The sequence below is a fragment of the Bubalus kerabau genome, chromosome 22 (genome assembly GCF_029407905.1).
Source record: "Bubalus kerabau isolate K-KA32 ecotype Philippines breed swamp buffalo chromosome 22, PCC_UOA_SB_1v2, whole genome shotgun sequence".
Taxonomy (NCBI): Eukaryota; Metazoa; Chordata; class Mammalia; order Artiodactyla; family Bovidae; genus Bubalus; species Bubalus kerabau.
In genome coordinates this window covers 23712207-23725112 of record NC_073645.1, presented here as the reverse complement: position 1 = coordinate 23725112, position 12906 = coordinate 23712207, and the positions used below count along the sequence as shown (strand labels likewise).

Below are 12906 nucleotides of genomic sequence, written 5' to 3'. Positions count from 1 at the left end.
GCTATGAACCTTTCCCCCAGACAAATGCACAGATGCACATGCATAGAGCCTTATGCATTGCCTTTGAGGGGATCCGTGCTCTCTTGAGGGCTTCCCAGGTGGAGCTAGTGGTAAAGAACACGCCTGCCAATGCAGGAGACAGAAGAGGCACGGTTTGACCACTGGGTCGGAAAAATCCCTTGGAGGAGGAAATGGCAACCCACTCCAGTGTTCTTGCCTGGAGAATCCCAGGGACAGAGGAGCCTAGTGGGCTGTAGTCCATAGGGTGGCAAAGAGTTGGACACAATTGAAGAGACTTAGCATAGCACATGCTCTCTTGAAGGACATTTTCAGACCCATTAGCTTTATAGACCCTGGAACAATATTCCCTGCAGTATAGCTTTTATTTTATCATATGTAAAAGGGTTATAATAATGTATATACATCATGAGTCTGAGAGTTAAAAAAGATGTTTATAAGTGCCACACCCATGGTAAGCTCTCAGATGTTAGCTCCTGCTGCTGCTATGTTGTTGCTGGTGTCATCATCTTCATCATCATTAACTGATGTTAAAAAAAGGAAATGTCAAGATAAAAGTGGTGTTCTCGAAGATTTTTTGTAAAAGGTAAATCTTTGTGGAAAAACATATAAGACAAGATGAACAGTTAAGCTGTTACTAAAATGTATTGGCCTATGACCTAAGAAGTGGATTCAAGAGGGGGAATCATGATTTGCTGTCCTAAGAAGTATGAATGTGAGTAGAGAGCTCACAGCATAGGGAGGGAAGTAGGGTAGATGGGAGTCTACCTGGGAGGATTAGGTCTGTTTGTGTGGCAGTTATACAATGACAAATGTCACTGATATAACAGGAAATTTTGTGAAGCATGTTTCTAGTAGAGCATAAGGAGAGAGTCTTGGAGAGAGGGAGAAAGGAAGGTGAAGGACCAGGCATTAAGTACTTTGACAGTCAGACAAGTAGTAAATTTAATAATTTTCACCATCAGACACAAGGCATTCAAAGAGTAAAGAGAGGGGGCCAAGTACTTCCAGCAGAATTTTGCCTGTGGCTTTGTTATCAACCTGCCCGTCAGTCTGGTCATAAGAAAAAGAAGTTTGCATGCTCGCCTGTTTATGTGACTGCTTTGCTTGGTTCCTGGCTGGGGATGAATGAATACATCAAATTAAAAAAAAATTGTGATGGAGTATATATAACATAAAAGTTACCATTTTGATCATTTTAAAGTGTACTGTTCAGTGACATTGTATGTTTACATTGTTGTGCAACAGCCATCACCATCTATTTCCAGAATTTTTTCATCTTCCCAAATTGAAACTCTGTACCCTTTAAACAATGAAAGAAAGAGCAAGTGTCAGTTGCTCAGTCCTGTCTGACTCTTTGCGATCCCACGGACTGTAGCTCGCCAGGCTCCTCTGTCCATGGAATTCTCTAGGCAGGAATACTGGAGTGGGTTGCCATTCCCTTCTCCAGGGGATCTTCCCGACCCAGGGATTGAACCTGGGTCTCCTACATTACAGGCAGATTCTTTACCATCTGAGCCTCCAGGACATGAGTCTTTAAACAATAATTCCTGCCTAATTTTCTCCCGACATACCAGAGGATGTGTTACCAGAGGATGTGTCTTTGGAATTCATCACTGTTTAAATGGAAGAGATTTAGCTTCCTCTAGAATCTTAGAAATCTCTTGGGAACTTTCCAGATATTCACAGTGGCCCTTCCCCAGAACTGGGACATTTGACAACTGAGTCTGTAGTGAGAAGAGGATACTCTGTGGTAAGACTTAGAAACAGTATCATTACTTTTCCAATTAGAGCTTTGAGTTTGGCTTTCAAATCCTTGTGTTTTGGTGGAAGCCACATTTCAATATTTCATCTACCCCCTCTTAAATCACAACGAGAAAGAGAAAAGGATGTGATATGGTTTATTTAACTGATTATTGGGTAGCTGACAGCTGATGGTACCAGAATCAACAAAAACAGTATTTTCTTCCCTCAAAGAATTTCAAGTCTAGTGAGAGAAGTAGACACAGAAACACTTTAAGTACAATGTGGTAACCTATATAATGAAGGTATTTGTAAAGTGATGTCGAAGCATGGTTAAATAACCAAAGAACTCTTCCTAGGATATAGGGTGGCACTTCTCACAATGTGTTTGGAAAAACTAATCTTGTAAAATGCTTTGAAAAAAGGATACTGTGGTCAATACATTCTATGCTGTTGCTGCTAAGTTGCTTCAGTCTTGTCCGACTCTGTGCGACCCCATAAACGGCAGCCCACCAGGCTACCCCATCCCTGGGATTCTCTAGGCAAGAACACTGGAGTGGGTTGCCATTTCCTTCTCCAATGCATGAAAGTGAAAAATGAAAGTCAAGTCGCTCAGTCGTGTCCGATTCTTAGCGACCCCATGGACTGCAGCCCACCAGGCTCCTCCGCTCATGGGATTTTCCAGGCAAGAGTACTGGAGTGGGGTGTCATTGCCTTCTCTGAATACATTCTATAAATGATGCATCTAATATTTCTTCATTTGGAGAGTCATAACCCACAATAGCATATTAAAAGCTCTGTGAAGTCCTGTAGTAAAGAAACTAATAGAAACTAATTTAGCTTCCTGCTGCTGCTGCTAAGTCACTTCAGTCGTGTCCGACTCTGCGCGACCCCATAGACGGCAGCCCACCGGGCTCTGCCGTCCCTGGGATTCTCTAGGCAAGAACACTGGAGTGGTTCCCATTTCCTTCTCCAATGCATGAAAGTGAAAAGTCAAAGTGAAGTCGCTCAGTCGTGTCCGACCCTCAGCGACCCTATGGACTGCAGCCTACCAGGCTCCTTCATCCATGGGATTTTCCAGGCAAGAGTACTGGAGTGGGGTGCCATTGCCTTCTCCATAATTTGGCTTAGTATTTTCCAATTTTTTATTGTGGTAAAATATACATAACATTTGCCATTTAGCCATCTTTAGGTGTACAGTTCTGTGGCATTAAGTACATTCACATTTTGTGCAGCCATCACCACCATTCATCTCCTGCCTATTACTGTTACCTTTTTTTGTTTTTTTAAAGCACCAAACTCTTCTTTTTTTGTTTTGCTGGACATGTATAAACTTTCCACAGAGCATTCTCCGTGAAAAGTGAGGAAGACCTTCAGAGAGTAGCTGAAATATAAACTGAGAGGTTGAAGGATACTTTAGGATGAAATCTTTTTGAAATAGATAGCTTTCTGCCTTACTCATATGAGAATTTAGGACTTAATGTTGTTCATGGTTGTGCCAGATTGACTGCATAGTGGTAAAAACGTACACAGGACCTAGCAGCAGCCCAGCATCTACTCATAACGAGAGGCTGAAGGGAGGGAGGACACTGGTTAGGTTGGGCTGTAGTCTGGCCTAGTTCCTTACTCTCGCTCTATACATCAGTTATCTCATTTCTTGCCGGCCCCCATTTCAGACCATCCTATACAAGTTGTGTCTTGCTTCCTGTTCCTGGGCTGCATTATTATTGTTGCCAGAATGTGATGAGGTTTGGCTACTTCCTGTAATGTACATCAGGTTGGGTTTAATTTCAGTTAGAATTGGCTAAATTACTAGTCATAGAGGCAAAAGCTGTTAGGTCCGTTTTCTAGACATGGAAATATACAACCATTGTTAGGAGTCTTTTAATGTCATCTGAAATGCAAAAATTAGGAAATAGTTTTGGAGTTTTTTTGTATTAGATTTGGTCATATTAAAACTATTTCTTACTGTTGAGGCAGGGAGCCCTGAATTATTCTCCGCATTCTAGTTATGCGGGAACCTGGAACCCTTTTTAGCTGCCTTGACTAAATTCAGAAAGGGGTTGTTGGGGAGACAGAGTCTTTTTATATTCTAGCAGCATGTATTTGATGGTGTTCTGAAGAGATCTGTTACAGGATCAGCCTCAGTAACTTTTTGCTTGTGTGCTTTGGTGTTTGAAGGTCAGTTTAAAAGCATCAGTTTAATAGTCTCTCCAAAACTCGACCAGGAAGAAATAGAAAATCTTAACAGACCCATCACAAGCACGGAAATTGAAACGGTAATCAAAAATCTTCCAGCAAACAAAAGCCCAAGTTCAGATGGCTTCACAGCTGAATTCTACCAAAAATTTAGAGAAGAGCTAACACCTATCCTGCTCAAACTCTTCCAGAAAATTGCAGAGCAAGGTAAACTTCCAAACTCATTCTATGAGGCCACCATCACCCTAATACCAAGACCTGACAAAGATCCCACAAAAAAAGAAAACTACAGGCCAATATCACTGATGAGCATAGATGCAAAAATCCTTAACAAAATTCTAGCAATCAGAATCCAACAACACATTAAAAAGATCATACACCATGACCAAGTGGGCTTTATCCCAGGGATGCAAGGATTCTTCAGTATCCGCAAATCAATCAATGTAATACACCACAGTAACAAATTGAAAAATAAAAACCATATGATTATCTCAATAGATGCAGAGAAAGCCTTTGACAAAATTCAACATCCATTTATGATCAAAACTCTCCAGAAAGCAGGAATAGAAGGAACATACCTCAACATAATAAAAGCTATATATGACAAACCCACAGCAAACATTATCCTCAATGGTGAAAAATTGAAAGCATTTCCTCTAAAGTCAGGAACAAGACAAGGCTGCCCACTTTCACCATTACTATTCAACATAGTTTTGGAAGTTTTGGCCACAGCAATCAGAGCAGAAAAAGAAATAACAGGAATCCAAATTGGAAAAGAAGAAGTAAAACTCCCACTATTTGCAGATGACATGATCCTCTACATAGAAAACCCTAAAGACTCCACCAGAAAACTACTAGAACTAATCAATGGCTATAGTAAAGTTGCAGGATATAAAATCAACACACAGAAATCCCTTGCATTCCTATACACTAATAATGAGAAAACAGAAAGAGAAATTAAGGAAACAATTCTATTCACCATTGCAACGGAAAGAATAAAATACTTAGGAATATATCTACCTAAAGAAACTAAAGACCTATATATAGAAAACTATAAAACACTGGTGAAAGAAATCAAAGAGGACACTAATAGATGGAGAAATATACCATGTTCATGGATTGGAAGAATCAGTATAGTGAAAATGAGTATACTACCCAAAGCAATTTATAGATTCAATGCAATCCCTATCAAGCTACCAACAGTATTCTTCACAGAGCTAGAACAAATAATTTCACAATTTGTATGGAAATACAAAAAACCTCGAATAGCCAAAGCGATCTTGAGAAAGAAGAATGGAACTGGAGGAATCAACCTACCTGACTTCAGGCTCTACTACAAAGCCACAGTCATCAAGACAGTATGGTACTGGCACAAAGACAGAAATATAGATCAATGGAACAAAATAGAAAGCCCAGAGATAAATCCACGCACATATGGACACCTTATCTTTGACAAAGGAGGCAAGAATATACAATGGATTAAAGACAATCTCTTTAACAAGTGGTGCTGGGAAATCTGGTCAACCACTTGTAAAAGAATGAAACTAGAACACTTTCTAACACCATACACAAAAATAAACTCAAAATGGATTAAAGATCTAAACGTAAGACCAGAAACTATAAAACTCCTAGAGGAGAACATAGGCAAAACACTCTCTGACATACATCACGGCAGGATCCTCTATGACCCACCTCCCAGAATATTGGAAATAAAAGCAAAAATAAACAAATGGGACCTAATTAACCTTAAAAGCTTCTGCACATCAAAGGAAACTATTAGCAAGGTGAAAAGACAGCCTTCAGAATGGGAGAGAATAATAGCAAATGAAGCAACTGACAAACAACTAATCTCAAAAATATACAAGCAACTCCTACAGCTCAACTCCAGAAAAATAAATGACCCAATCAAAAAATGGGCCAAAGAACTAAATAGACATTTCTCCAAAGAAGACATACAGATGGCTCACAAACACATGAAAAGATGCTCAACATCACTCATTATCAGAGAAATGCAAATCAAAACCACTATGAGGTACCACTTCACACCAGTCAGAATGGCTGCGATCCAAAAGTCTACAAGTAATATATGCTGGAGAGGGTCTGGAGAAAAGGGAACCCTCTTACACTGTTGGTGGGAATGCAAACTAGTACAGCCACTATGGAGAACAGTGTGGAGATTCCTTAAAAAACTGGAAATAGAACTGCCTTATGATCCAGCAATCCCACTGCTGGGCATACACACTGAGGAAACCAGAAGGGAAAGAGACACGTGTACCCCAATGTTCATTGCAGCACTGTTTATAATAGCCAGGGCATGGAAGCAACCTAGATGTCCATCAGCAGATGAATGGATAAGAAAGCTGTGGTACATATACACAATGGACTATTACTCAGCCATTAAAAAGAATACATTTGAATCAGTTCTAATGAGGTGGATGAAACTGGAGCCTATTATACAGAGTGAAGTAAGCCAGAAAGAAAAACACCAATACAATATACTAACGCATATATATGGAATTTAGAAAGATGGTAACAATAACCCTGTGTACGAGACAGCAAAAGAGACACTGATGTATAGAACAGTCTTATGGACTCTGTGGGAGAGGGAGAGGGTGGAAAGATTTGGGAGAATGGCATTGAAACATGTAAAATATGTATGAAACGAAAAAAAAATAAAAATAAAAAATAATAGTCTCATGGCTTACTTGGCAGAAGCATTGGCTCAAGAGAACTGTGGATAAATATGTTTAATTAGTAAAGCTAAAAGAGTTTTGTTTCCCCAAGTTGGCATTAGTTTGATAGTAAGTAAATTTGCTGCTGCTGCTGCTGCTGCTGCTGCTGCTAAGTCACCTCAGTCATGTTCGACTCTGTGCGACCCAATGGATGGCAGCCCACCAGGCTCCGCCGTCCCTGGAATTCTCCAGGCAAGAACACTGGAGTGGGTTGCCATTTCCTTCTCCAATGCATGAAAGTGAAAAGTGAAAGTGAAGTCGCTCAGTTGTGTCCGACCCTCAGCGACCCATGGACTGCAGCCTTCAAGGCTCCTCCATCCATGGGATTTTCCAGGCAAGAGTACTGGAGTGGGGTGCCATTGCCTTCTCTGAGTAAATCTGCACAAGAACCTAATTTATAATCTTCTGTTTAATTAGTAAAGCTAAAAGAGTTTTGTTTCCCCAAGTTGGCATTTCTTTGATAGCAAGTAAATCTGCACAAGAACCTAATTTGTAATCTTCTGTTGATTTTCTATTTTGGCAGGAACTTGATCTCAAAATAGCAATTAAGTCTTGTCGCCTAGAGCTAAGTACCAAAAACAGAGAACGGTGGTGCCATGAAATCCAGATCATGAAGAAGTAAGTGTACTTGATGACTTAAGTTTCCCCAGTTTTGTAGCCCAGCCAGATGTCATCATAGGGAAGGAGGCTAGGAATCCATTCTTCTTTGAATCTTTTGGGGGGCATATTTTTCTCCTTCTCATTAAATATGTGTGTTTTATTTCAAATAATAACATCACATCATGCTTAAGTAGGTTTTGTTTAAATAGTTATCTAGGTAATAATAGTATAATATTGAAGAAAAACAAAAAGCCCTTCAGGGAACTTGGAGTTTTTTAGAGCATGAGCCACCATTTCCTTGCATGGCCTTGCTGTAAACCTTTCTATGCTCCAAAAACATAAAATAAAATGTCAGCTAGGTATTATCAGACTCAGCTTTCTGAGGGCAGAATCTGTTTCCTTTGGGTCTCAGGCAGTGCTTATCTGTTATACTTTATAGTTAAATAGCGATCACTACTTTTAATTAAAAAATTTTTTTTACTCTCACCTACTTTTGTTAAACAGTGTATCTATTGCTTTGTAAAAAAATTGTCCTTAAGCTTAGTGGGTTAAAACAACAGAAGTTTGGTGTCTCACACTTTCTGTGGTTTAGGAATTTGGGAGTGACTTAGGTGGTTTTGACTCAAGCGATGCCTCCTGAAACATCTCAAAATGTTGACTGGGGCTGCAGTTATCCAAAGGCTTGAGTGGGGCTGGAGTATCCACTTCAAAGCTCATTTAGTGTCTGTTGGCTAGAGGCATTGGTACCCCACCACATGTGCCTCTCTCTCCATAGGGAAGTTTGAATGTCTTCATAACATAGCAGCTAACTTTCCCCAAAGTCAGTGATCTGAGAGAGAGAGAGCAGGCGGACATATTTTTATGGTCTTCCCTCAGAAGCTACACTCTATCGTTTCCAAATAATTTCTATTTGTTAGAAATCAGTCCTTTAATACAGCCTCTACTTCAGGGAAAGAGAATTAAGCTCTTGAAGGGAGAAGTGGCTATGTTTTAAAACATCCACAGGTAGAGTGCTAATAAGGGCTTACCCATATCTTCTCCTTGTCACAGCAACCCTGTGTTTAGGCATTATCTCTTTGCTAAAGAAAAAGTTGAAGCTTATAGAGTCATATAACTGATAGGTAATAGAGTCTGGATTTGAAATAAGCACTTTTTGACTTCAGAGTTCTCAGTGCATTTTAATGGTTCTCAAACTTGGCTATGTGGCAGAATCACTAGAAAAACCTTTTAATAATACAAATCCTCAGGCTCTACACATGGAAATTCTGTTTCTTTAGGTCCCTGGGCCATGGGAATCTATTCCAGTTTAGAGACCACTGTGTGATGATGATGGTGGTATGATATATTACTAAGTTTAAAAAAATATGTTAGGAAACAATATATAATGTGATTCAATATTTATTGAAAAACATGTATTTGTACACAAATTAAAAACTTTTACACAAGTATCAATTTTTAATTATACAAATGAGAAATTAGAACATTATAAATAAAGTCAGTCTTTCGTCCCCTCACTGCCCCCAATTAACTACAATTTCAAACTCAGTCCCTTTTCACTGGAAACAAATTTTTTATTATAATGCTTTCCCCTTGTTAGGTTGAACCACGCCAATGTTGTAAAGGCCTGTGACGTTCCTGAGGAATTGAATTTTTTGATTAACGATGTGCCTCTGCTAGCAATGGAATATTGTTCTGGAGGAGATCTCCGGAAGGTAGTGTGGATGTTTTGATGAGATAGTAAATCACGAACTCTAGCAGTATTTGAATCCCACTCAGTACAATAATCTAGAGTAAGAGTCAGTAAACTATGGCCTGTTGTCTGTTTTTGTGGCTGCTTTCTTACAATAGTAGCAGAGTCGAGTAGTGGTGCCAGAGATTGCATGACTTGCAAGCCTAAAGAACTTACTCTCTTGGCCCTTTACAGGTAATGTTTGCTGACCCCTGCTTTAGAACATGAATATTTTTGTTGGTGGTAGTGGTGTTTGTAGGATGGGACTGTATTGATGGTTTTAGATCACAGTGTCAATGTGTAAAGTGTTGATGTTTCTCTGTTGCAAATCTTTCCCATCTCATTTTAAATCTACCAGTTGTTGTTGTTGTTCAGTTGCTAAGTCATGTCCAACTCTTTTGTGACCCCGTGGGCCATCCATAGGATTTCCCAGGCAAGAATACTGGAATAAGTTGCCATTTCCTTCTCCAGGAGGTCATCCCCATCCAGTAATCGTAATCAAACCCATGGCTCCTGCTGTAGCACCTTGGAGCTCTTTTTATATATTTAAAATAGCTATTATTTTAAATATCCTATGACTATTTTTATATATTTATCTGTGAGATTTTTCAACCTTGTAAAATTTCAATACCTTCTCCCATTATTTTTACTTGTATAAATTTTGTCATGAAATTTACATGTCCTCTGTGTGGATTTGGTCATTTTTCCCCCTTATGTTTTCTTAATCATGACTAATTTTCTTATTCTCTCAAAGTATAATGGTTAATGTATCAGTATTACTGCCCAGCAATATTGGCAATATACATTTTTAGATTTTTTTTTTTCCTTTAGCTACTCAACAAACCAGAAAATTGCTGTGGACTTAAAGAAAGCCAGATACTTTCTTTACTGAGTGATATAGGTATGTAATCAGTATGCAAATTCCATCATAATTTAATGCCCATTTGGTCTGTATGAGTCTGTATACTGCTTGGAAATTAGAATTGTTGATAAACTATACAAAGCATAGGTTTTTAAGTATAAGAAATTTTTGATCTTTAAGAAATTATCAGAAAAATTCAAGTATTACTGTTGATGCTAATTTAAAACTAGGATATTTTGTTTTTTATTTTTTGTGTTGTCTGTGTCCATTTGACTAATAGATATTCTAGTTGCTAAAAAAAAAAAAAGGTTGTGAAATTATCTTATGTATTCCTTCCTCCCTGATTAACATAGTAAATTTATTTACCAGGGACATTGCTTCTCATAGGCATAGGTATTCTTAAGGTGAAATCTCTTCTTGAAAAATTTCTAAAATAACCAGGACATAGGCCCTTGGAGAGAGCTCAGAAGGCCGGATTATGTTTCTCTATATATTTTGATTTTGTTTCTTTTCTTAGGTTATGGAGGCCAAAGTCTAGTTGAAGAGGTTGAGTTAGGTCAGAAGTCCAATGATAATACTGGGATTTTTTTCAATTGCTTGTTCCATTTCTTTTTAATATTAATTTTCATAAGTTAAATGGGAACATATTGTAATTCTGCTGTCTGATTAATGTTACTGTATTTTTGTGGAGAAAATTTGAGTGTCTATAAAATCATTAATCATGTAGTTATGATGGTCCATATAAAATTGAGCATCAGACCAGATCTGTACAAAATGAGTTGAATTTTTTTTATTTCAGTGTTTTTTTATTACCTCAAAATACATTTTAAACTTTATTTAGGATCTGGGATCCGATATTTGCATGAAAACAAAATTATACATCGTGATCTAAAACCTGAAAACATAGTTCTTCAGGATGTTGGTGGAAAGGTAGGTAAACCCTGAAGAAATGTTCTGTGCTAATTGAATAGAGTCTCCATGATGTAGTTAGTCTTTGCGGTTTGGTGCCCACCATAGCATTCTGTACTTCTTTATCTCAGGCCTCACTATACTGAACTGTGGTTTTTTGTTTGTCCGTCTCCTCTGCTAACATAATAGCTCCATTAGAGAAGGAGCTACATCTGTCTTGTTCATTTCATTTTTCCAGCACAGTATCTAGCAGAGCTAGTAGGCAGTAAGTAATTTGTTAATTTGTATGTTATGAAGTACATCCAAAAAACATACCCTTGGTCTTCTTTAAGAAAAAAAATATGTTTAAAGTATGTTTTCATATTTAAGAAAAACAAAACAAAGTCAATCTCCTCCCCAAAGCCCTAAGTTTATTCTTAATTAAAATTCAAAACCTTGATTTCTCAGATTCCTGAAAGAGTCATCTTGAGAAGAACTAGAAATTGTGAATTAATTCTTGGAATATTTATTTTTATCAAAGTAATTTGAGCAGTTTTCTTGCTTTTAGTGCCCAAATTCCATTCCAATAAAGACATAAAGCCAAGAATGTGAACCTTGAATTGGATTGTATGGCCTTAGGTTGTGAAGATAATGATCAGTTGGAAGTGATGAAACCTTGGTGCTTCTTCTCTTAGGAACCTTTTGTGTATGCTTTGCACCGACTATTCACTTTTTGTTTGTGTATGTATCCTGAGACTTCAGGATGTTCTTGAAGTTAGATAGGTGTTTAGCTCATGTTGATCCACTCTTAAGATGGTATGATGCTTCTTATAAGTTTGGAAGTCACCCTGCCTGTGCCTTCCAGTTTAACGGATCAAGCTTATTCTGAATATACCAAAATAAAAAATTAATACCAGTCTATATCAGCATATTAAAAAGCAGAGATATTACTTTGACAATAAAAGTCTGTCTAGTCAAAGATATGGTTTTTCCAGTAGTCATGTATGGATGTGAGAGTTGGACTATAAAGAAAACTGAGCATCGAAGAATTGATGCCTTTTGAATGGTGGTGTTGGAGAAGTCTCTTGAGAGTCCTTTGGACTGCAAGAATATCAAACCAGTCAATCCTAAAGGAAATCAGTCCTGAATATTCATTGGAAGGACTGATGCTGTACCTCCAATCCTTTGGCCACCTGATGTGAAGGACTAACTAATTGGAAAAGACCCTGATGCTGGGAAAGATTGAAGGCAGGAGGAGAAGGGGATGACAAAGGATGAGATGATTGGATGGCATCCTGACCTGTCTATCAGACATTAGTTTGAGTAAGCACAGGAGTTGGTGATGGACAGGGAAGGCTGGTGTGCTATAGTCCATGGGGTCGCAAAGTGTTGGACATGACTGAGCAACTAAACTGAACTGATTTTGTTTTTTACTATATGTCAGACACTGTTAAATTATTTTCATTATCATTGAATCCTAATAGCAATTCTGTGAAGTAGGGATTGTTAGGAATATCATTATATAGGAAACTGAGAGGAATAACTTGATCAGGGTCACATAACTATTTATCTACGTGGTGGAGCTTAGGCTTGAAACATGTTTGTCTTATTCCAGAGCCATGTTCTTCACCACCTCCCTCTCCAGAGCATTATAAGGACCTTGTTCCCTTTCCTTTTCAAGTTTTTTAGTCATTTAATACTTACTGTTTTGCAGATTATGCATAAAATAATTGATTTGGGATATGCCAAAGATGTTGATCAAGGAAGTCTTTGTACATCTTTTGTGGGAACTTTGCAGTATCTGGTAAGACACATATTGTTTCTTTGAATTTAAGTGTACAGGATTATTCTTATTTCTTAAGGTTGTGAATGTAATAGTTCAAAACTCAAGTAGCTTTTCTCTTACAGTTTTGATGTTTAAAGCATTTTTTTTTTCTTTTTAAGGCCCCAGAGCTCTTTGAGAATAAGCCTTATACAGCCACTGTTGATTATTGGAGCTTTGGGACCATGGTGTTTGAGTGTATTGCTGGATATAGGCCTTTTTTGCATCATCTGCAGCCATTTACCTGGTAAGAAATGAGACAGAACTTTGGTATGCTTAATGGGAGTGAAATTTTCAGTACTCCTCTGGCTGC

General features: G+C 38.1%; 1 protein-coding gene across 6 annotated transcripts in view; it reads left to right on the top strand.

Moving 5' to 3' along the window:
* Positions 1 to 12906, top strand: part of CHUK (component of inhibitor of nuclear factor kappa B kinase complex) — a 43364-nt gene that overhangs the window by 915 nt on the left and 29543 nt on the right. For all 6 annotated transcript variants that reach the window (XR_008707157.1, XR_008707155.1, XR_008707158.1 and 3 more), the window contains exons 2-7: positions 7216 to 7310; positions 8890 to 9004; positions 9853 to 9922; positions 10725 to 10813; positions 12486 to 12575; positions 12716 to 12840. Coding sequence is in view for 2 of the 6 variants with exons in the window: in XM_055560589.1 (XP_055416564.1) it covers positions 7216 to 7310; positions 8890 to 9004; positions 9853 to 9922; positions 10725 to 10813; positions 12486 to 12575; positions 12716 to 12840 (584 nt within the window). In the remaining 4 variants the exon portion in view is untranslated. The remainder of the gene's footprint in view (positions 1 to 7215; positions 7311 to 8889; positions 9005 to 9852; positions 9923 to 10724; positions 10814 to 12485; positions 12576 to 12715; positions 12841 to 12906) is intronic.